At 37.3% G+C, this 26,374-nt stretch overlaps 1 protein-coding gene across 1 annotated transcript in view; it reads right to left on the reverse strand.

Moving 5' to 3' along the window:
* tmem8b (transmembrane protein 8B) overlaps positions 1-26,374 on the reverse strand; it is a 123,584-nt gene that overhangs the window by 80,137 nt on the left and 17,073 nt on the right. Inside the window, exons 2-3 of the mRNA XM_079477871.1 lie at positions 9,965-10,154; positions 1,442-1,649 (exon numbers count right to left, since the gene is read on the reverse strand). Coding sequence (XP_079333997.1) covers positions 1,442-1,649; positions 9,965-10,154 — 398 coding nt within the window. The remainder of the gene's footprint in view (positions 1-1,441; positions 1,650-9,964; positions 10,155-26,374) is intronic.

Here is a 26,374-nt window from a genome sequence, read left to right on the forward strand (position 1 = left end):
CTTTCGAAAAGATATTTCTCGTAGTTATAGCATGGCACTAGCAATGCCAAGGTCATGGGTTTGATCCCCGGGGATTGCACATACTTAGAAACAAATGTATAGTATAATACAATGTAAGTCGCGTTGGATAAAAGCGTCTGCCAAATGTGTAAATGTGAAATCTTAGAATCCAACAATACAAATGATCTTAAAGTTAAGATACATGTATTTGGTTGTTTCACGTGTGACGTGTCAGAATCATCATTTTAATGTTTACTTGCCATTGAGGAATTTTGATTTGGTATAATATGTCTAACTGCCTTATTTCAGGATTCATTATAAAAACAGTGTGCTTTTTACAATAAGTTACTTGAAATAGAGAGGGTCACAAATATTATGGCATCATAACATAAAAACTGTTATAATAAACACCACAGGGGTAGAATAATATAACGCTTGCTTACATTTTACCCAACATGCCAATATGGGCAAATGCAAGGCCCCTTTTACATAAATAAAGTTTATTGTATGGATGAATATATACAGTTAACTCACAAGTTATCATTGACAAAGTATATGTCATTTTATGATTTTATGAAGATGTTTTTTAGAAAATATTTGAGGACTTCTTAAAAGTCCAGTGTATCAAATTTAGTGGTATCTGTGGGTGAGATTGCGAATTGCAACCAACGGCTTACTCCATACCTCCCACCTCCCTTTCGAAGAACTACTTTGACTGACACCGAACTAAGATGTTGTCACGCTTCTTTGCCGAAGGACATAGAGTATTCACGAAGCGCGCTCTGCAGAGCAGTTTGTCCGTTTAGGGCGACTTTAAAACAACCTGGCGAAATCCCATGTATGGGGACCCACGGTGTATGTGACCCGCGGTGTATATAAATAGAAATTGGTCATTCTAAGGTAAGAAAACCTTAATGCTTCATTATGTAAGGTCTTTATGTATATTATATTGCATTTCTGTCAATAATCTTCCAAAAAATGACACATTGGACCTTTAAAAATGTTGGAGAGACACACTTTCCCACATTCCTATGAACTTCCTATCAGTTATCTTAAGAACAATCTTATATTTTGTCTAAAGAACAGTTTCCTGAATCCCATGAATTTTAAAATTAATATTCAAGACAGTCTCCACAAAAATGTCTTTTAGATGACTCCTCAAGTAAAATAATTAACACGCTCACAGGAAATGCATATCTTGGTGCAAAAAATCCATGACTAGTTTTGAAATCACAGCATTCACTTTTAAATGACTACCAATGAAACATTTTCACTCATGACTGCGGAAGTGAGCAGCCGCAATTATAAATGTAAAAATGTCGAGTGGAAACAACATCTCATCCTTCGAAGATTAGCTCTTGATAAAAACAGAATTACAATCTATCATCTTGAAGTTGTGCTCATGATCACTGTCTGGTGTTTTATGCTATCATTGACTCACCTTGACAGAGATCTTCCCTTCATCCTTTGGTAAGTGTGCAGCCAGAAACCAGTCTCCCGGGAGGGGGCTGGTGACATTGAAAACCCCTGTGGTGCGGTTGGGTAGCGTCCATGTCAAAGTGACAGCGAAAGAGTCTGGTATGATGGTGTCCTTTGGAAACCCAGTCTGAAGGGGGTTGATCACGGGTGGAGCTCCTGCCCTGAAGTACCTGTAAACCAAAGTGACAGTTTTCACATTTCAAAACGTTTTGTATTGCTGTCTGCTTGGATGAGACAAAAATCCACCGGAGACCGTCATTTTTAAGAATAGTACTATTTCTGGTTCAATGTGCTGTACTGGCTTTCAGTTTCCCAGTAAAGGTGAAAGCATGCGATCTCTGTAGCACTAACATAATTGCAACAATTTTCAAACACTCTTGCATTGCAGGGTAAAGGAATAGAAAATAACACTAGACTGCCATGAAAACATTGAGGACTATCAAATGTTTTCACATTTATAATGAATATGAAACCTATGTACGGTAAAGTTAAAGAGAAAAATGTCATGATTCTGCCTACTCTTGTCTTGATTTTCTGGTCTAGGGGCAGAATCATGACAGACCCGTGTGTTTTATGTGGGCTGGTTCGTTCTGTCATGAATTGTGTGGGGAGAACCCAAATGCAGGCAGACACGGGGATGAAGGAGTTAATCCAAAATAAACTTTAATACAAACGACAAAACAAATACCCACGATGGGGGAAACCACTAACCAAACTAGATACAAAACTGAAAACAAACACTTCCCACTAGGGGGGGCAAAAATAACCAAACACAAACAAGGTACTTCAACATATACATACAGTATTGACAGGAACAAGAACTAGGAACATGACCAAGGGAACATGTACAGGTTATTTTTTATTTTGGATTAACTCCTTCATCCCCGTGTCTGCCTGCATTTGGGTTCTCCCCACACAATTCATGACAGAACGAACCAGCCCACATAAAACACACGGGTCTGTCATGATTCTGCCCCTAGACCAGAAAATCAAGACAAGAGTAGGCAGAATCATGACAAAAAATCATGTTTTTATATTCTTAATAGATTTTTAATAGACTTAAAGTGATTGTTCACCCAAAAATGTAAATTCTGTCACAATTTACTCCCCCGTTTGTCATTTCAAACTTTTAGCACTTTCTATCTTCCGTAGAACACAAAAGAAGATATTTTGATAAAAGTTGGTAACCCAGCAGCACCGCCAAGGATTAAGGCCAACACAAAACCAAGACATTGGGGGGCAGTTTTCAACATTCTTCAAAATATTTTGTGTTCTGCGGAAGAAAAAAAGTCATACTGGTTTGAAATGACAAGAGGGTGAGTAGATGGTAACCTTCACTTGAACTACTTACACTCACCTTAAGTCTGTTTCTCCTTATAACTATTCTTGGAACAACAGATATCAATAGGTAAGGCAATCCTCCATAGAAGAAAGGATAACACATTCATGCATATGTATTTGCAAATGTGTACATTTGAGTGAAATAAAAACAGGAGACAAATCAGATCTTGAGATAAAGTAGCCCTGAATCAATTAGAATCTAGGAGATGAAACAATCACTCACACAAAAGGAAATGTGTACATTTAACTCAACCGATAATGTTTTCAGCAATGAATACAAATTTAGGAGGCACTGACTTGGAACAGCGCCCCAACCGGGCTGCAATTACAGAAAAAGGCAGAGAAAGAAGGGAAAGAAAATCATTCACTTAGATCAAACTCATTTTCAACACAAAACTGTTCTTTATTTCAACATGGGAGTGCATGAAAGTAAAAAATCTTCCCCAGTGTCTCTAAGCTGTCAGTCAAGGCACAGACACAGCCAGACAGAGGAAGCCTGCAACAAATCATGTCATGAAACTTTTTCTAAAAGGACTCAGTGTCTGCAATTATTTTTGCTCAATGCTCTGCTTTGTGTCTCCTGTAGTTTGTCAGTCGCAACCCTGACAATCCTTGGGGAACAAAAGCCTTGTGTATCAGGTTTTACAACAAAGACTATCAATTACTCTCTCTCTCTCTCTCTCTCTCTCTCTCTCTCTCTCTGTCTCTCTCTCTCTCTCTCTCTCTCTGTCTCTCTCTCTCTCTCTCTCTCTCTCTCTCTCTCTCTCTCTCTCTTGTTTTCAGAAGTAGACATTTTTTGCTGGATTTTTGCTGGAGATATGTGAGTTATAACGTGTCTAATAAATTAATGTAACGACAGAGATGTATATTAATATTGTGTCTGCTGATGAAATATCTACGGTGCAATTCTAATTTACCTAGTCATTGCGCACATTTACCGATACACCTCTACACCAATCTATACACAGTTTTCTTTGTGTGTTTCTCCTTCCCATAATGGACAAGCAATCTTCAGGGGGCCGTGCTAACCCAGGGGCCCGGGAACCTTGACAGGTAATAACTCAAACTACTGCTGCTGGTGCTCTACAGGGTTATTAGATAAGTCATCCTGCCCTTCTTGTACTTTGAGCTGAAGGAGCTGGTGTACCTCAAAGATGTCACATCATCCAATGCCTTATTTCAAGATGGAGGGCGCCGTTCTTGCAGGCATGATCTGGCCAATTTAATATAGTTAGGTGTAAATGCCAATCTCAGGCTAAATGGTGTATTGTCAGGTCGATGATTTGAGTGCTGGGTAAGGATTTCTGATTAGGTTGTGTTTTGTACTGAGCCATGAACCTTTTCTTGGAGGTTTATAATTCACGGATTGTGTTGATGAAAAATACGCCTTGGACGGTGTAATGTAGTGACACAGCATTTGGAAATTCACAAATGATTTAAGAAGAAGGAAAGAAGTGTGTCCGCTCGTCTGTGTAACGTCATCTAAATGGAGCATTTCCCTGGGACAGAATGTCTGTATCTGATTCACAGATTTGTAAACTGTATACACATACGTATGAGCAATAATTACTTTGCAAAAATCACAATTGATGATGTTTGTGCACCATGTATATTTTGAAATGTAGATATAAACTTGACAGTTACAATAATCTGGTTTCGTCAAAATGAGGATAGAGACTTTCTGTTATTCTGGCAGAAACTTTGTGTTCAATATGTACTACATTGCTCCGAAAGTTTGTTTTATAATCCACTGCAAAGAACGCCGTTTAGTATGATCCAGATAGTTATGCATCTACACATTCTTAAGGATATTACTGTCAGGCTCATAAGAGCACCATGAAACTGACCTAAGATCAGAGACAATGTAACTCCATCTTGAGCAGAAAGATTAACATCATCTGATGTTGTGGGTGTGCTACTTCACCCTCTTTAAGTTCTAAATTCCTTACTCCAAACACTTTTTATTAAGCAAGAGTTTTAGTTTGAAAACAAGGACTGATAATTAGGAAAAGTTTGATCAGAAGAAACATCAGACAAGCACTCAAAGCAGAAGTGTACAATTTCTTAGTCTACTTGCACCACCAAATAAAACAAGAATATGCTAGATAAATGATGCCATTGGTAAACAAACAGAAGGTAACGTGGCCAAATGTATGCACCTGGTCATACAAAATTTTGCCAATATGGAGGTGGGCTGCGTTTCCGGAAACCTACTTAACTCTACATCATTCTTACGTTATACCTATATAGCGATATATAAGAATCAAATCGAACGACATAGCCGTAAGAAAGTTTCCTGAAACGTAACCTTGGTCAGGATGCTAAAACAAAACAGGTTATAATGGCTGCACCGATTGTTTACACTCTTTTGTTAAATTAAACTAACAAAAGCTAACTTGTATCTGAAGCAGAGGTACTATAACAATTGAATTACATTATTTGCATTGAATCTACATATTATTATTTTGTGAAATACTATTTATTGTACAGATACATGTGTGCACGTTGTTGTGCACATTTTGGCACTTTTTTAGAAAACAAAAAAATGGGTTTACCTACCAAATCAAATGGAATGCAAAAACATTGAAGATTGTTTTCTCACAACCGATCAGAACACATTTACACAAATTGTTACACCCTTGATTTATAGGAGGGGAGATGATAAACATGCTGCATGCCTACAAAGCATTATTTCCTACAAATATTACGAGTAATGGCTTAAGCACATGTTTTCCCTAATGTCCCTTATGTTTTTATTTTTGTCAACTTTAAGAACAGATCATAGAGTTTCCTACTTATGGTTTCAGAACCATGGACAGCAACAGACAGGTCAGCAATGTTGACAAAACTCCACACATTGCTTGTTTGTCAGGTTGCTGCTCTCTGAAAGGATGATTTTACATTTACATGTAATCATTTAGCAAAACTTTTATCAAAAGCAACTTACTACTAAAGGAACATTTAACAATTTGCCATTGGAACAAACACTGGCTGGAAAATTTGACAGCAAATGCTGGATGCCTTCTCTGAAGGATGAAAGGGCACTCGTGTCCTGGATGTAAAGCATTTATTTTGCCTTCACAGCAGGAAAAAAGCCTATCTGCGTAAGATTTTACCTCTTTAGATTTTGCCAATGCTCAAAAGCACTGCTGATGTAACCTGTGTTTTAGTGCAGGTTATATCACGGTGTCTTATTGCAGGCTCATCTTAATAACAAGATGAGTTTAAATTATAAGCAACTGTTGGAGGAATAAGCATCATACTGTAGCCGGAAATTATGCTTTAAGACATCACATCCAAACACAAATGACATCAAACTGACATTTCCTGTGAATTTGAACACGACAGATCAATTAGAAATCATGCAATTTTATCTTTGTGAGTAAGATTAAAAAAAGTGCACTGCAGATTTTTTCCCAATAGATGAAGTTAAGTATTGCAGCTAAAAAGGTAACCATAATCAATTTAAACCGCTTGGTAAGATATTGTTCTCCACAAATGGAAGTAACCTTTGCTAAACTTTTGAGGTTAAACTAAAAATCTAACATGCAGCCTTTGTGTGTCATTGTAGTTTACGACTTTATTAGGATTGTTGACAATCTCATTCCCTAGATCCCGCATTATGCATATGAATGGCATAAATCTTGCTTTTGTTGTTCTTCTATTTGTCTAAACAAGCAGGCATGCAATGCAGATTGAGTGTTGGAGTTTAATAGAGGTGAGGCGATTTCCATCATTGTTCTGCTGTCTCGCATTACCATGCCTCGTGCAGTGAGTGGCTAGTCCCTCTGTGACCATGTGGGAGGAATAAGATTTTACGATCATTAATGTGCATGACATTCACCATCTTAGAATTGATGAGGACACTGATAAAATCACAATTCCTCTCAGTGACTGCGTCTTTCTGAAACTCAGAACATTTTATGTTTCAGGGGTTTCAATTCCATTGTATTAATTCTGTTAAATAAAGATCATACTAACATTGTCTACTATGGCTGCCTGGTTCATTTTTAGCAATGTTCGGAGAACATCGGAACCATTTCTGAGCTTTGTTATTAAATAAATAAAACTAGTTACAACGTGAACAGTGTGTTATGTGGGGTTTTATTTCCTAAAAGACGGCCAAAGTTTATAAAAACTAAATCAATACCAACACTACATGACTCATCCCAAAATTAAACGTAATGTGAAATGTTTCGTATAAGAAGGCTTCCCAAATGATTTTATTATTTGATGTTGAAGACATGGAAAAGACACTGCTGAGAAGACCTCAGGAGCTCACGGCTGAAGTTCTGCCCTGGCCACTTGGTTTGTATTGGGTGCAATTAGAGTTGTCATGGCTGGTCCGGGCAGCACGATATTGATCTACAGGTCGTAGTGTGAACTGTTATCCACAAGACCCAGTTGTCCTCCTGTCTTCCTCTTCTTTTTCTTATCCTCCCACTTTATCTCTCCCCCGGCACTGACTACAGCCTGTTTAATTAGCATCTCTATATGGCACCCCCCCTGCCTGCTATCTGACAGCTGAATCGACAGAATGGAGCCCTGCCTCGTTCATTATGAAAACAGCAAGACGACCAGGGGCCTCATGACTAAACTTTGCATCGCTTCCATTATAAAATGTTGCGTTCTTTGGAATCTGTGCAAGCGCAAAAGGATTTAAGTTGTATTTTGAATAAACCCTTAGCTGAAGAGGGTTGTTTTTGCTTTTATTTAAAAAATATTAAAGGCACAAATGTTTATTAAAGTGCAAACATTAAATATCATCCATTCGTCATAAAAACATTGCCAATGCTCCAGTTTTCTTGGCTGTGAAACTAATAGTACAAAGCTCAGGAGGTCATATCTATGATCTCATTTACGGTAAGGACATTTATGGCTATTTACTATCAATAATGTTGAAATCAAGGTTATTTTAGTTTACATTTTTGTTTATTGAAATCAAATAAATTATTTCATATATAAAATTATTTTTATATATAAAATAAATTTATAGGGAAAAAATAAACAAATAAACGTTGCCTCAGAAATAGCTAGACTAAAATTATAAAAGTGTAATTGAATTAACCTTATATAGCAACATAAAAAATAAACAAACAAATAATAAAATGACAAAAGCATATAACAATGTTTAAAAATGTAACTAAAATTAACATAAAAAATGTAAGCAAATTTAAAATATGTATTAAAACTAAAATCAAAACTATTATAACTCTTGTGAAAATGTAGTTTTAAACATTGGGGTTATAATCCATGCAAACATTGTTGGCCAATATTCAAATAAACATTGTGGGAGCTTACTGCATATACAACATTGTTTGCCTTAATTGTTTAGACTATTAAGAGTATTAACTTGTGTTGCTTTTGGTTTCTTGCTTGTTTTTGCAGAGTTACAAGTTTTCTGCTGCAATCTCATGTTGATGTAAAAGCCCATCAACTTCATATTTAAAAAAAAAAGCTCCAGAATGAGCTCTAGCACTTTTGACCTTTCTCTTATTGACATTATTTTGAAATTCCAGTGACCTTCTGAATGAGTAAAAAGATAAGAGACTTGTTTTTTCTGGTCCAGTTTATCAAAAATGTCTAAAATATGCAACTACCTGCAATTTCCCTCAAGATCAGGCTCAATTCTGTCAAAAGAGGGAAAAAGCAATATTTAAATCACAGACAGGTCATTTATTTTCTATGATAGGCCCCGAAGACACACATTATATTATCGCTCAAACTAGAACATGGGCGTACTTGCTGTAATTATGAAAGGCAATATGTTTCCGTGGAGTTATGACTGACATTATGAGTGGAAAATAATGTCCTTCCAAAATCACTGTTTATACCACATTCTCTCATACAGTTTTCCCTTGAGACGTTAACGTTCCCTTAATGCTTTTCCAAAATATGACACATACAGACCAATACGTTTAAAAGGATTTTGCGGCAAAAACTGTCTGAACATCAATCACAGGAAAGAGTCAAAGGACACTTGAAAGGGGATGTTTAAAGCACCTTAACCTGATGAAACAGAAACACAGTGCTAACGTTAAATACCGCAAGCATAAATAACAAACCCATTCCTCTCAAGAAGAGTCAAGGACACTCTGTCCTATGTATAATGTCACACATTAAAGACGATCATGAGCTTCTTTCTCACCACTTATGATGTACATTCAGTGACAGGCAATAACAAGGTCAGTGTTTTGATGGAGCTTTAATGACAGCCACCGCACTGGGATTTGAAGACCTGAGTATTCAGTGAAAAGTATTCTGCATTTTGATTACCCAAGAGCCGAGACAAGAACTTCAACAATCACTTTGGTGCTAGCACACAATGTACCGGCTACGAAAGTGTGCTAGGATCACTCAAGGATGACTTGAAAGAAATGGACAGAGAAAAATTAAGGCTAAAAAGCACCTTACAAAGTTCCTAAAAGGTTCATGGTGCAAGGACCGATATCATTGTGTTTTCACACTTCATTTCAGAACATTTTGGCTTTGTCTGTGAAGCGTGGAAATGTGGCGCTGGGTTTTCTCTGACATGAAGTGTGATGAGGGTTTAAAGTGTAAATTGCTTCTTTGTTAACACTTTCATTTGTGAAAAAGTGGTCATTTTTTTGTTTTGTAACCTTGGGCTAATAACTAAAGGACTTGATCGCTTGAAAGTCTTTTATGACCAATAAAAGTAAATCACCCTTCTAACTTTAGAGGACATTTGGAATTCATTAGATCTCTTAAAACAATCCCACTGAAATAGACCCTGTGAAAATTGGTAAAAATGTCAGATTTTGATTTTAAATCTTAACCGTATCACTTGGTTTTTTATGCTTATGAATCCCCAGCGTGCAGTTATGCTGTGATTCCGCCAGCAGCCCATTTGATAAATCCCTTTTTATGGAGAGTGCAGAAAATTATCAGCATCTGGGAAATTATCCTTGGACGTGGTTTCAAACATATTTTATCAGGGCGAAGAGCAAGCGCTGTTCACTGCCAGCATTTGAAAGGTCATTAATGTCACGCATTTGACATTTGGCTTTTACATATCTCCTCCTCTCATCTCCAATGCTGATTAGACATATTTGACCTCATCGTGTGTTCGTATTTGCTCGCACCCTTTCAAGGAACGCAACTAAGAAGTTTATAGTCAACTCACACTGTCACGTTACGGTCTGGGCAGCTGTCTCCAAAAGTGCCCCCTTGCTCCTTAAAGGTGATGAGGTTCCAAACAGCCACCACGGTGTCTTCGGGCACGTTGAAGTGGAAGAGTTCCACGCTGGCGAAGGAGCGGTAGGCGTTGAGCTTGCGTGGCGTCCGGGTGAAATAGTCAGTTACAAACAGGCAATCTATGGAATGGAACAAAGAGAGAGGTATTTAGATGAAATACAGCTTTTATGGGGGGAAGATGGGTGGGGATAGATTTGGAGGAATCGGTCCTAATGCAGTTTGGTTGACCTTCTCTCTGAGAGCCTCACCAGTGATTTAATAACACTTGGTCTGGGTCACGTGCCACGTGCCTTGGCTCTGATTCAAAAACCAAGACTCTATGCAAAATTAATGTCATTGCAATCTTTCAATCCAGGGCCAGGGAGGAAGCACCAAAATGACATTTGCAATCTGCCTTAATGAGCCGTGGCTTCCTATGGCTCCATCGTCAGTGAGCCTAATGGCTTCCGATCTCCTTGTGATTTGTAGTGAGAAGCATTTATACCCTGCCATCCAGTTACTTCAGTGTTATTCATGTATTCCCTGTGTGTTCAATGTATAGGTGCAATCTATGGCATCTGGTTCCCAGAGCAATGTGGCTGTTACTAATAGGCATCTTCAGTCACATAGGCATCTTCAGTCAGGGTCTTGACTGCTTATCCATCACAGCCTATCAATCAAAACTCTATATGGTTGCAACCCATAAGAAAATGTTATTGCTCAGAGGTTGGTATTTCATTGCTCAAGAGATGTTATGGAGTTCACAGTTGTGTGAATTTAGTATTTAAGTATCTAGGGAAAGGGGAACGCTCATTTTGACTTCTGTCCAAAAAGTGATAGTTCACCCAAAAATGAAACTTCTGTCATTGTTTACTCTCTTGTCATTTCAAGCTTGTATGACTTTCTTTCTTTTGCCAAACACAAAAGAAGATATTTTGAAGAATATTGTTACCTGGCCTCCATTCACATGCATTGGCAATTGCAAATTTTAAATCATTTTCTATTGAAGGTTAAAGTAATACTGTACAGATTTGGAATCACATGTTCAATAAATTATTCAAATTAGTGGTGACAACCAAGTTTTCAAGTAAATACACATAGTGTACAGAACTGAACCAACAAATTTGTTTATAAGCAGTGAAACTTTTTTAGCACTCTGATCTGCCTGACACAGCAACACCCGCTCAACCAATGATGAATTATTGTCCTGCCGCTTCACCTTCAACAAGCAAAACACTCAACTTCTGTCAACAACTGAACAGCCCAAACCTTCCTGACTGGGGAAGATTTTAAGGACAGAAATCTCCTACATATCTATACAGGTTCAGAACGATCTCCAGAGATTGAATGTTTGTGTTTGAGATATAATGAAAATAAGAAGTGTATAAGGTTGGCAAGCCAGATGAGTTAAGACCAATGACAGCACCTGCGTGTCAGTCCTAGCCGTCTGTTTAATCTCTTTCCCGTCGACCCCTTTGCTTCCGTTATTAACAGACATAACAAATCAACCGCCTTGACACTTTTATTAAGCTGATGGACTCTCAGAGGTATGATGCCAGTATGGCCTCTTCATCTGTTAGCTCAGACAGCCACAGCACATCCCACTGATGGGGTTCATGCGCAATCACTTACAGTGCGAATAAAATTACCAAGTGAAATATAGTAGATGGACCCACATCATTTGGTACTGTATGAACTGCGACGACAGGCTGGAATATAGCACTCATAGCACCAATAGCCTCTCTCGCTTTAAAATATTAATGCATATAAAGTGCAAAATTATTCAAAGATTTAGTGGAAGTAACTAGGAACCTTTAGGTTTCAACAGTAACTATTGCACTACACTGAAATCCTTTTTCTTTCTTATTTGGTATTTGGTTCTACGATTTGGTATAGTAGTCTATAAATTATATTATTATATTTTATATACTTATAAATAATATACAATACATTGTTTTGTTATTTTGACTATTTTGTTTCTTATGTTATAGCATTTTAAACGCTTTTGCTTTTTAATCTTTTTTAATTATGTTTATATATTTTAAAAAGACAAAATATACCGATTTAGAGCCTGCAGTAACAGTCCACATCATCCAGAATGAGACAGGCTGATTGCCCTTCCTGTCGATCAGGAGCAGAGCCAATGTCATGTTGTTTGACCGTTACATGTGTTGATGTGATGCAGATGTGTCCAACATGTCAGAATATACGTCCTCTTGTCCACAGCACAAGCCAAGAATAACCATGTTTTGAAAGCAGCATGACACTCTGGCTCGAAAACCAAGCCGAATATTTCCCAGGTTAAGCATTCATGGTAAATTGGTTATGCTTCGAGTGGTGAAGGATTCAGCCTTTATTTAGTATTGCTATAGCTTTAGCATTAACACAGACGGAGTTTGATAATACACAACATGCCAAATTGCATTGCACTTCAACATGCTTTTGAGGGAAACTGATTAAAATGGACTGAACAAATGATCATTTTAGGTTGGTGCTGTGGTGCTCATCTTCATTTATTTCTTTTTGAGAAACTGGAAATCCAGTTCAGTGATAATATTTTGTGCAAAGAAACGTTAGCAATAGATCATTCTAACAAAACAATTCTAAATGAGGAGAATTGTCTTTGATCTCCATGCATTTCAAGACATGTGACAGTTGCTATTTAATTGATCTAAGACACACTGATTCTAAATTTTTTAAATGAAAAAGAAACTGAAGGAAAATTTACAATAATAAACATTCCTTGGCAACAGATGTGGCGCTGGGGGGGGCATGCTGGGGCTATAGCCCCGGCAGAAAACTGCTTAGCCCCGGCTAAGCACCCCCAAGGATTTCCTAATGTCTTTTACAGAGTGTTACACTCATTGCAAATAGCCTGTCTTGTAAGCAGAAGCTATATACACTAACTCTGCCTACCAGGTTCTGATTGGAATAGAGAAGACATAAAAATGACGCTGACCAACAGTCTCCCAACAGTCTCCAGTGGCGTAGAGAGTAAAGTCTATGTTAACTACTTCTAATCTTCCTCCTGCTATTTTTACCCATCACATATCAGATCATATCTGAAAAAGATTGAAAAGTGGCTAACTAGTGTTTAATAATGGTAAGGTCCCACTGAAATTTTATATAAATATTTAATTTCTTAAAATATTATTACTTAATTGATTTTAATATAATTCCAAAGAAGCTAATAACATCCAAAATCAATAGAAAGAATTATTTTTGGATAATGTTGGATTGGCATCTGTTATCAAGACCTGAGTTTGTACCCAGTCCACATTTTCCAGTACTTTTGTCAGGAAGGGTGTCTGGAATCAAGTGCAGGGGTAACAGAGAGCTTTATTTAAACACACAAAAACAGTCCTTGTTGACCCCGATGGCGGCAGATAACCCTCAGGCCTCACGCTAGACATGGACCCTGACAACTTTAGTGTAAGAAAATGTGACTTTTGGATAGCAGCGAACTCAATAAAACATCACTTAAAATAAATCGAATTGACCTGGAAGAGAAGCTCTCCATCTTCCCGCAGAGAGCAGCTCAAGAGCAAGTAAACGGATTGTTATGCTCACCGTGGCAAATCAGATGTTGTGATGTTTTTGTACGTGGAGGACGGGTGCAATCGAGTTTACGTTATAGTAACAGAATTTTAAAACTATAGCTATATTTGGATCACACGAATCGCACCGACCACTGGAATCAAAATGTATGAATAAATGGATGCGCTTTGTTAGTATAGGTAATACTAAACATCAGGACATGAAATTGAAATTCTTACAAATGTAAAAATTTATTATTTCATCGTCAATCACAAAATCTATTGGGTTGCCTTCTAATTACAGATTTTCTAAATGGATAAAATTATGTAAAATAAAAACTAATTTTAGAATATAATAAGAAATAAAATGTAACAATATGCATTTAATTGCATAGAACATGCCTTAATGGACATATGACAAAATTACCATAATCAAAAACAGTTATTGAGAATATTCGCTAACCTTCGGGAAAGCAACCTGATTTACAGTTTTTTTTTTTGCTAACATTTTAAGTGTAAGCTACGTTTTATCTTAGCAATAAAACAGAACGCCAAGTAATAAGTTGCTAGGCAACAGTGGTGCAAATCTTCAGTGAGTGCTGAAATGATACAGTGTCTGTAATGCATACGGTCAATTTGCCAGTTCGAGGTAGAAATACTAAATATTAATTTTTTATAAAACAACAATGTTAGAATTAAATATACATATATTTAAGAAAAGTCATGTTACTGTAGTTATATGGGTTTTATTTCAACAAAGTTGTTAATTAGCAAATTTTAAAAACGGTCAAAATGACTGCCTATAATGAGATTTTGGGGCCCTTCCTTTGTTTTTTGATGAACATTATAAACCGATATCTTTATTATGCTGCTGCCCCTTTAAGAGCTAGCACGCTAACACTGCAACACACGTGCGTTTTGTTTCCCAACGGTTTGTTCACGAAACGGACTAACTTTACAATGATTCTTTTTAAAGGGATAGTTACCCAAAAATTCTGTCATCATTTACTCACCCTGTAATTTCATACCTGTTTAAATAACTTTGTTCCAATGAACACAGAGAAGGATATTTCGAAGAATGTTAGTAATTGTCAGTTTTGGGACATCATTGACACCATACGAAGAATTAAATACACCATAATTGGTGGTCAAAGGTGCCCGAGAACTCTTTGTTTTCCTTAGTTCTTCAAAATATGGTAGTGGACGATGTGACAAAACTGAAAATTGCTAACATTCTTCCAAATATCTTTCTCTGTGTTCATTGGAACAAATAAATGTATAATGGTTGGAAATAACCTGAGGGTGAGTAAATGATGACAGATTTTTTATTTTTGGATGAACTATCCCTTTAAAATGGGAATTTTTACGTAATTATGTGTATATATGTCCGTTTCATAAGAACTCAGTTTAGTTTTTTGTGTTCTGACTCCCTGGGCGTGCGCATATCTTAAACAACTGCTGCTCTGCATTTAAAAGGCAATGCTAAGGCATTTATCAATTTAATAATTTTATCAACACCACCCTAAGTCCCCAACCCCCTTAGTACCCCCAGAAAAAACGTCCTGGCGCCACTTCTGCTTGGCAATGTAATTTACTTCACTTGATTTTGAAGGTTTATTTAAATGCTTTTGGTGGCATTTTAAAGGCATTTTTGGGCAGTTGGAGAGTATTTCTGAAAGAATCATAATGAAGAGGATGTTTTTACAATTCTGTTCATTTAAAACCTTAATTATTCATTTTTAGTTTTATTAGTTTGTTATTTCTGCCATACTGCAATTAAGCTTTTTATTTTAAAACAGTAAGAAGGGGCTATTTAGCAATAAGATGAAAAGCTTCATTTTCAAGCACATCTTGTTCCCACAGTGCACAAATCCTTCCTTAGCACCTGATATTACCGAATTTAATCAGTGTTAAATAAGAAACAATAAAGACAACAACACTAATTAACCGAAATTGGTAGAAAAGCCAAAGGGTGCTTTGGAGAACAGGGAGATTGTCTCTTGTCTTTGGCATTTTGTCCCTCCACAGCCCGCAAAAGATGTTTCTCAATGGACCAAACAAGTAATAAATCACAAACCCTTTTATTACATTTCATGTCGATATTCCCCACACTACAAAGTTTACTGTCACCCAACACGGGTTCCCTTCTTTCATTCTAGACTTCAGATTAAGGAGCATTAAAATGAATATGTTTTTTTTCTTCCAGTCACGTTACCTCTCCAGCTGTGATGGGGGATCAATAATTAATGATGTCTCTCTCTTTCTCACTTTCATTCTCATGTAGAGCCATTTATTCCCCACTGTCATTGGTTCTATACACGAGGAGCATGTAATAGATATTGAGGTCATATTGCTTTTAAATTGAGTCTATCTATCAAGCATTTATGTAAAGTGTACTTCGTCTAAATTGTGGAGGTCTCCCTGCTAACAAAGTATTTAAAGGAAAAAATAGGTTCACTGTTCATTCTTTAATCATGTCTGGTATCTCTTGTAAAAACTGAGATGTAAGTTGGCATCTATTTTACGCAAATTCCACACACAGGTGTTTACAACTAGGCTATTAGTCTCACGTAGTCATATCTTCATACTGAAGGTCTGGAACTTATTGCCACTTTCTTTGGCCAAGGCCCGCCCAAGAGGCCATGTGACTGACAGGTAAAGCAACCAATCACGTTTCGTTTGGAAATGTCCCCGCCGTTACAGACTGGTGTACATTCACGGACGTGTCAAAAGTTAACAGCAACAAAATGATTACACGTTAATGCCGTGAACCTTGCATACTTTTGAGAATGAAGCGTTTAGTCGATTTTGATGAATTCTTATAGCAGCCGTTGTAAATACAACAGCTTAGTTCTTAGATCAGACGGCTTTGTGTTGAAGAACATGACAAGCACGTCTCCCGGAAATCATGTGAAATTCCACCAATAAGATGACGAATTTGAACGTGCTGAAGTGTTTCCAGAAACCTGAACGGTTCGTGGGCAGGACGTCTGAGGCTGAGACTAAGCTATTACAGGAATAGTCCTCCTGAAAATAATTGTACATTATTTCTCCCTGATGGAACGACGAACCTGTATGCTGCTATTTTTCAGTGGAACACAGTGCCAGACAAAACATCTCAAAAGTACCATAAAACTAGTCCATGACTTGTGTGCTATTTAAGTTTTTTAAAGGCATACAACAGCTTTATGTGACTGAAATCACATCACTGAATCACAAAATCTTCATCCCTTCACTGAAACTCGAATCAAGCCCATTTCTGCCACATCATTAACACCAAAACAACTTATTGTGTGTATGGACACTAAACTCGACATTATATTGTAATTCTGAACACAAACAAATAGTAAGTTATATGTGACCTTCCGATGAGGGCAAGAATGTCTGGGCCATTTAGGAGCTTGCCATCCACTGGTCACCATGATCTGTTATTTAATGTTACGAGTTGTGCAACATTTGCTTAAAAACATACATTTGTGTTCCACAGAACATACAAATTGTGAACCCCATAGGTGTGAGTAAATAACAGCAGAATCGTTTTTTGGAAAACAACAGCATTGTTATTTTTCCCAACACATTTATTACTGCAGTGAAGATGAAATCTGCAGACCTGAGGATGGATATGCACTATAAGGGCAATATGGAGGAAACGTGAAGGCAGCGACTAAATCGCCGACTTCTGAAGTTCTTGGAAGGATGCTTTAGATAGATAAAGAAACCCTCAAACATCTTTTTTAAGACGCCATACTGGGAACGCATCCAGGAGGAACAGCCAACATTCAACAGCGCTTTTAGCAGGACGACACATGCACACACACACATAAACAGGGCTCTCTATACACAGAATGCGCTGTAAGGAGAGAAAATCATTCCTCTCCCCAAGGTTACTCAGTTCCAGTGTGTTAATTCCCTTCTATCATCTCTTGAATAGCATATCGAGTATGGCAGTTCTGCTCATGTTGCTTTTAGCCAATGCATAGAGACTAGACGGTGAGAAAGTGTTTTTAAGAGAGCATATGAGATCAGAGGACGTGCATGTGTAATGGGGGTATATAGACTGATAGAAACATGACTCATTTATGCAGAGTATATGGAACTGTTGTTCTGAGTGCAATTGACACAATACCGACTACAGTTACATGAGGAGTGATGGAAGCCGGTACTTTAAACAGTATAGTGGATGAACCTAAAATATTCCTGTTTGCTGTTAATTTCATGTTTGGCGTATATTTTAGACTCGAACCCGATTAATGTTGTCGTTGGTGGTTGTAATGACAACATCTGGCTGTGGGTTTAAAGCGATTGTCACACACAGTACAAATGGCAGATGGTTTAGTAGATATTCCGTTGGAGTCGCCCTTTTGCTGCAGAAATTTTAGTTTTAAAAAGCACATTTTGAACATTATGAGGGTAGGGTTTATTATCTGAAAGTCTCTCTGTATATTCGTGCATTCTGTCAGTTTTGTGGATTCTTGTACAGGTTTTCCTTAGATCTGATGTGGTATAATTTATGGTTCTGTTAGTTTGAAATGTCGTTGTATGACCAGAGGAAATTTTGCGATACCCTAGGTTTTGGTGAAACGTTGTATATTTTTGACCATATTTTATGACAGTGAGTAATTCAGTAAATTGTATATGCTGCACGATGACTGCTCTTTACTTTTCATGTGACATTTTTAAAAAGTAATTTCATAAGTGCACTTTTAAAGGTCCAGTGTATAAAATTTTGGGACATTTAGCGGTGAAGTTATGCTCCCTTTTCAAACCACTACATAGGCTGACACAATACTAAGATGTTGTCACGTTTTCTCTTCTTTGTCAAAGGACGTTTTTACAAAACATGCTTTGTAGAGCAGTGTGTCTGTTTAGGTCTGTAGAAGCTGTAGAAAAAACATGGCAAATATCATGCAAGGGGACCAATTTCTATACGTAGATAGAAATATCTCATTCTAAGGTAAGAAATTCATAACGCTTCATTATGTAAGGTCTTTACACACCTCTGAAGACATAGTTATGTACATAATATTGCATTTCTGTCAATAGATACTCCAAAAAATTACACACAGCACCTTTAAATAAGAAAAGACCCTTTGGAAACATGAATCATTTTACTTAATGAAATTTACTTGAAAAAACTCTTAATAATATACCATAGTGCACATTCTGATTAAATATTGACACAATATGGCTTTTTTGGATTCCAAGAAACAGCTCAACATTAAAAATGTTTAAGACAACACAGCATGTTTCTTACTGATTCTAGATAGAGAAAGCTTTGACTGTGGTCACAGACCCTCTGTAGCTTCCCTTGCAGTTTAACCATGTTGCAAAAACTGACACCAACCTTACATGGTTAAAAGTTATGTGGTTTCAGGAAAAAAAATATTTTTGCTTCAGGGCTTTTGGCAATCAGATTTCTGAATTGCATCAAACGAATATCCGTGCGTGGGTAGCATCTTTTAAACCTTCCAAGCAATGTCTGCATCTCTCAGACTAAGCTCTAGAGGCAGGTCAACCTGGTGATGCTCCTCCCAGAGTTCAATTTGCGTTCTCTCCATTCATCTCCCACATCCGAGCCCAAATCCACGGATTACAACCTTCAAAGAGATTCTCATAGAGACACTTCAAGCAAAGCCTGGTGTAATCTGCTCTGGCAACATCATCATTTTGCTCTCTCTCTCACACACACACACACACACACAGTCACACACACCTAAACTGTTAGTATTTCAACACATCCCTGTCAAAAAGGAAGAAGAAAATGACCTCAAGCTTAGCATTAAAAAATCCTTCTGAGTAAAATCATCTCACTTGAACCATTAAAATAGCACTGAATTTGTACCCATCTACATCATGAAGATACCTTCTGGCTTTTCAGACAATGTTTGGACACAAATACACTAAGGGCCAGATTTACTAACAGCTTGCGGCAGCGCAAACCCTGCTTTGGGGGAAAAAAACTGCCGTCTGTATGTCCTTAAGACATTGAAAATGCATGGACACAGGTCTTTCCTTTTTAGACGTAAAAAAAACACTGACTTTAACCCTTGTTTGGTCATTATGAGAATGAAATATTGTGCCTGTGTCTTTAATGTGTAACCTGCACCCGCAGAAATATTTAGTTATATTTATTTAGTAATAAATATTAGTACCCCATACTTATATACACTCACGAACATATCTTCCAAAACAAACACAGTAAACCATTTCTTTATGGACCTCATAATGTCCACATTGAGGGAAACTGTCATAGTGTTCTCTGGGAACTGAGCCCATGACCTTTGTGCTGCTAAAGCGATGTTCTACTAATCGAGCTACAAGAACACAGTGTTAATGAGTATAGCTAAAACTCATTGACTGCAAGAAAGTGTCAATATATAGGTTTGGCCATGAATAAGTGACACTCGTGACACAGATGAAACAGGTTCCCACAGGCCACAGAAAACCAGCTTACGAGAAACTAGAATTAGAGCACAGAAGATGCACTAAAATCCATCACACGCTGCTTCCATTAATCCCCAGAAAAATAACAAAGTCTGTAGGGTGTTATGAGTGTTCCTCCCAGGAGAAATTATCATGACCTTTTGTCATGGGTAATTCTCTGGTTACCTACACAGGGTGAAACGTTACAATAGATGTCAAATGCCATAGAAAGCTTCATGTATAATAGGCATGAAAACATAAAATGTACTTTGAAAGTGCGAAGGCTCTTGTCAAATCAGTCAATAAGAGCATGCACCAGAGAGAGCACAAGGCGGTACAAAGCATTAAAAAACGCCCCTTAAGCATCAGTCACTTTACTCCTTGGTGTGCCCTAATCATGCAGTCTTGATACCTTGTACCAAGGCAGCAATTTTCTGCTCGCTATAAAACAACCTTGTTAAAGTTCGCGGAAAGTGCTTCTCGTGAATTCTCAGGAACCGCCAGTGCTGCCCAGGTTTTCGGTAATGTGCAGCCCAGAGCCTGACAACTTATTCTACCTGCTTTAAGCACAGTCTGTCTGCGCACACCATCGCTGTCTGTTCCATAATGAATGAGACGCGGTTCTGTCCGCCTTCCGTGCATGTGTTTCTGGCTCTCTATCCCTGATAAAAGCACATACTCCTGTCATGGAGCTCTTTACCACGTCTCTGTCACTTGCCCTTTACATTCCGCCTGACATGACGTTTCATCCAAGGCTCCACATGCAAGAATAGCTGATCCAGACTGACATTAAAAGATGTGTTTCCAGCCAAAAGAAAAAGCACTGGAGGTTTGGGGTTTTGCTTAAAACCGCGAGGTGTTGCTACAGCGTTTGAAAGATGATGTAATATACATCCACGCTTTTAATTGAGATTCATACTGGAATAGCCTGAGCACTTAAAGTCTCCACATACAGATTTCCACAGAATCATTTTGCTCTAATTATGTGAAAGTAAAACGTTTAGGTGTAGGTAAAAGAAGTTAAGAGAAGTTATTTTTAGAAATGGAGATCTAGTTTGCATAGTAATGGGAGTGATGATTTTTCATTAAATATTCCTCTTTTCTATGATTTCTTTTCGTCTACTGTTTCTATCATATATTTTATTGTAAAGCTTTTTTGCAACAATGCAAAATAAAACAATACTACATGAGATAATTGGAATTTAGTTTTTGAACTGAGCAGGCCAAGCAGCTTTGAAGCTCTGTGTGGTACGTAGTCAGGAAATACTTTATGCTGTTAAATGTTATTGAGCTAATGAGCAGCCTTTACATTTGTGAACACGGGTAGATTGAAAAGCTGTTTCATCTTGGTTTTAACCTTATGACACAATTCTAAAATGAATCAGGGACAGTGTATGACACATTCAGTTCAGTTCCAAAACCTGGCATGCACAAGCACTTAAAGTAATATATTTTTGAATATTAGAATGAGCTATTTCTGTCTACACACATGTTCTATCAGTGAGCAAATTCGCAACCTTTCCGCTGACTGGATCTTAATACACTTAATAAACTTTGGCTTTTGTTTATTAATATAATTTCAGTGCTTTAAACTTATTTCAGTTTATTTCCTTCTTATTTCTTATTTCAGTTTAGCAACATTTACATTTCACATAAATATTAAGGCCAATATTTGATTTGATTTCAATAAACAAAAATGTACTTAAATTTAGTAAACTAAAATAACCTTGATACTCATGCAGATGAAATTTACTGAAGGCTACAATATAGCTTAAATACAGATTGTGCAACGGTCCCCTTGTCTAAATACATTATAAACAAAATTCCTCTGTCAGACACTGTGCAACACTCACACATCATACTGTATAGCTGACTGACAAAACGTTTACATCTTTCACTCAACGGGGTCTAATTTCTCTGCTTTTGACCTCTGTTGTATTTCTATCAATCACTAGGCTGAGCTGTCACCGGCCAGTGGAGCACAGAAGTGGATAAATGCAATCAGGGCTAATGAGTCTCATATCGCTCATCTATGCAGTGCTGTGGAGTGGATCAGCAGTGGCTGTAAACACAAGCCTTGGCTTGGGCAAGGGCAAACAAACAGGCCTGCCAAACTCTTTCTGTCTCTGCATCTGTCTCTCTCTCTCTCTCACTATTTATCATAGCACTCATCAATCTAAGATCTCAAAAAAATAAAGCAGACTATAAACATCATGCAAAGAATATGCAAAATTACATATAGGTACCATGGGGTTGTTGATAATGCTACTGTACTGTAAAACAAACTGTAATTTTACAAAATGTTACTGTTTTTCACATCTTTTTCACATATTCTTGAAATAGGGTCAGCAACCAGAAAATGACAGAAAATTACTGTAAATTAAAAAGAAAAACTGCGGTAAACGTGTGGACTGGCATATCGCAACATAACTCCTCTTCTACATCAACATCGACCACATTCGAAAAACAACAAAATCATTAAGTAATAGGCTATTATCTACCCGGGTTTTGAGGCCAGCTCGACAAACGCTCTGTTTAACGGGCGTGCCGCATTGAAGACTTGGAAGTAGAACGCCCACTGCTATGATTGGATAGCAGTTTGCGTAAGTATACTTAGTTGGAGCCTTCTGTGAGTTTGGTAAAATACGTACTGTTAGGTTACACATTATCAGCGATCTCTTACAAAGCAATAGTGACGCATAGTGCAAATATGTTTGCTGCGTCATTCCTGTCTGCAAAGCACAGCTTTTTTATTTTAGTCTCTCCGCAAATGCAGAGTTGGAACGTCTATTAAAATAAACTTTAACCATGCATTCAGACGCATCCTAATGTCAGAATACAAAGTAAGGTTATGCAGCTACTGTGTTCTTCCACAACCAGGCACTGCACAATATTTAGCGATCTTTTTAACGGCATGTTTATGGCTTGCTCGCTATATCTGGTTCCGCGCCACTTGTGTTATAGTCACGTTTGAACCAGTGGGCGGGGCTAGAGAACTAGTCGTTGACATTCTTCTGTGGAGGCGGTGTTCAACCTATCTAAAGGTGCATTCCAGGACCTGGCATTCACTGGGCCTGGTGTCAGTAACAGTTGACATTTCAGTAATAAGGGCGTTTTCAGTTCTGATACTTAAAGGTTCGGTTGAATACGACTACCTCTTATATAACAAAAGCTCGGGTTCAAATTGATGTCTTCATTCATCGCCCCTTTAAGACTATAAGCTATAAGAACGGAATCGATACAATACAAATAGCCCGGTAAGAAACACTGTGGATCACCTTTGATTTAAGATTTCACGCTGCAAATAAGCCAATTTGGTAAATATGTAGTTTTGTCTCTAACTCAAACCCCCAGAGGCGCAAAAAACACAGAATGACCTCCACGGTAAACTGCCTTAAATCCACCATTGTCCCCTCTGAGACGGTTTGCTTGTAAACATGCGTTACAAGGTCATCCTCTTAAAACAAAGGAGACTCACTAATTACATGCTTTTGCTCTCGGAATTGATTAAACACCTAAAACTTGCTTCTGTGCTGCTGCTGGGTGAAGGACTTTTAACAACATGTCACATATAGCCATTATTTGTGACACCTCCAGTTTAATATGCATTAAGGTTCCATTGATCCAAACCGCACAATGTGGAAAAAAGGAATATATTATACGAGAAACATTTCTTGGACTAGTCAAACTAGGCAGCAAAATAAAATATTTAAATCCCTTAAGAGGCTGAAGATTTTGAAAAAGCTCTGGAAACACACACACACACACACACACACAAACAAGCTGGTAATTAAAGCTCATTGCATAGTCACTTCAAATCTCAGAGATAATGTCATGTGTGATCAACAGCCTGTTTTATTCTTAATTATTATGCATTGTTTTCAGGTATTGATAATAAATGTGTCCTTTGAAGGATTTTTGTGAAGACCCTGAATTCAGGACCTTGCAGCGCTTTACTTAAACCCAAAAGCCTTTTTTCTTTTACATTGCTTTCCTTTGTGTTTTAAACTCTCTCTGTCTTTCCCTCTCTCACTCACTCTCTTCCTCCAGAAGCATTTTTACAACTCATTCTCGATTATGGCAGCGGAGAGGCTGAAGTAGACACTCGTCTGAGCAAACATGACAACTCTCCTCATCCACTTCACACACTAACCTTGAAAATACGAATTCTCTCTGTAGCTTGGGAATTTCATAACTCAGTAACCGTCTGTACAGACTCATGCAGAAACTAAGAGGATGGGAATGCAATGGGAACGGAGCCCAACTGCCACGGTTTGTTTGTGCTTACACTCTGTCTACACAGGATGCAACACAAAGCGACTCATCCAGTGTGGACAACATTTTAAATTATAATGGGTTTTAATGCGTTTCTAACGTGTTTTGTCGTGTCGTATCATGCCGGACGCGATTGTATTATTTATATTAGTGCATTTAGTAGACATATCAAATAGGATGAGTGCAAAGAATAAGAAACAAACCAAACCTATAAACCATGGATGGTTAAGCCACAGTCCTTTTTTTGTAAAATGTTGGTTGGCATTCACACCATGTTTGATATCAACAGATACAACTATACTTTTAGCTAAATAAAGTTGATTATACATACTATAAATATATAATTATTCCAATAATAACTTTAGCTGATTTATTTAAATTTTACCTGATAAACAGCGATACTTTAGCTAAGATTGCAATACACCAATAATACTGGCCAATAACCAATAACTAGCCTAACATTTTATCAGAACCAAGTGACTTACTATTATGACTATTACTTGGTTATGTATTGTATAAGCTGAAATATAAGAGAATTTAAAACATGTGCTTTATATTCTTGCTCTTATATATAAAACATCGAGCAGCAACAGTCAAAAGCAACTTTACAGCTACGGGCTAACTAATATAAGCGCAGTAACATTTTCTTGTCTGGTAGTAAATGGATCATTACTAATGTGGTACTTATTAGCTCACCCCAAAAATAGTGCAGTGCTCACTCGGAGCGTATAATTATGGCTCAGCAGTGTTACAGGATAGATGAATATTTGTGGAGGCAGCTAATGTTTAGCATTCTCACTGCGCACCCATCTGCTAAATCTAAATTAATATGGCCTCATAAAATGTTATTCGTATAGTTTTAAAAACTTGCAAAAACAGATTTTATGGACGTTTTTCCACTCTGCTTTTGACTTTTATGACTGTGACAGCGACATATTAATGCTACAAAGCTTTATTTATTTGTTTTTGTTCTTTGGATACAAATGCATATGCTATAAAACATGCTTTCAACATAATGCACCAATGCCCAAAGTATAAAATGTAGGCCCTTCAGTTCCTTGTAGTCGTTGTATTTTGTTTTTAGGTAGACATACAGAGTGTCTTTTTACTGAATGGGGGGAAACTAAATTCTTTCAGAATTTCAATAATAAGGGAAGGTGGGTAAATAAATTAAAATTAAAGGACTTTTTTTTGTTTAAGTAAAATGGCCATTGTTGTTTCATTCTGTGAACTAGTCACAACATTTCTTCCAAACTCCAAGTGAATATATTTGCATTTAAATACGGAACAAACTGGTAACAATGCAGTGTTTGCAAAGAAGTTAGTGTACTGTCCACAAAAAAAAGTTGAACGTGCAGCATAAAAAATAAAAATAATGAGTTATCCTGGTTGATTCATGTTTATACATAATCAAGAAATTAAAGCAAGTCCCAGATATTGATGATGCTTCCTGCATCTCACCTCGTCTCATCTCCTGCTATTGATCTATGTAATCATACACTTTTAACAGAGTCCTATTGATTTGTGAAGATGCATACCTGTTTAATCTTCTGAGGGGTTTGAGATCGCAATCTATGGATATTACTCTGTCAATAGAGCAAAAATACCTATCATAAGAGACAGTTTTTATTTTAAACACAACATGGCAATTATAAAGAAACAAGGCGTGTGAAAATAACCTTTTGCTTCCTGACTGTGGATAAAACAAAATAAAAATTCATATACACTCCACTACTTGTTCTTGTAGAGCATTTGTTTAGCAGTACAAAGGTTATGGGTTTGACATCCGGGGAACAAACATACTGATTAAAAATGTAAATGACGTTTAAGTTGCTTTGGATAAAAGCATCTGCCAAACGTAAATTCAAAGCAGACACAGCATTCTTTTTTCTTACTGTTTCTTATTTTAGGATGAAAATGATTGTTTTTTTTTCATTCTCCAAACCCACTAGTCATGCAACACAGATATATTTGCTTACGTGAAAAATACAGTAAATAGAGTGTCCTTCTCTATATGGTTACTTATTGGATAGTGCTGCCTCTATGTGGTGGAGAAAAAGTCCATGGCCATTCAATTATCGACAAATATGCTGAAATAGATTGTGGAATTGACTTCTTAAGAAAGT

The sequence above is a fragment of the Barbatula barbatula genome (assembly GCF_947034865.1).
Source record: "Barbatula barbatula genome assembly, chromosome: 2".
Taxonomy (NCBI): Eukaryota; Metazoa; Chordata; class Actinopteri; order Cypriniformes; family Nemacheilidae; genus Barbatula; species Barbatula barbatula.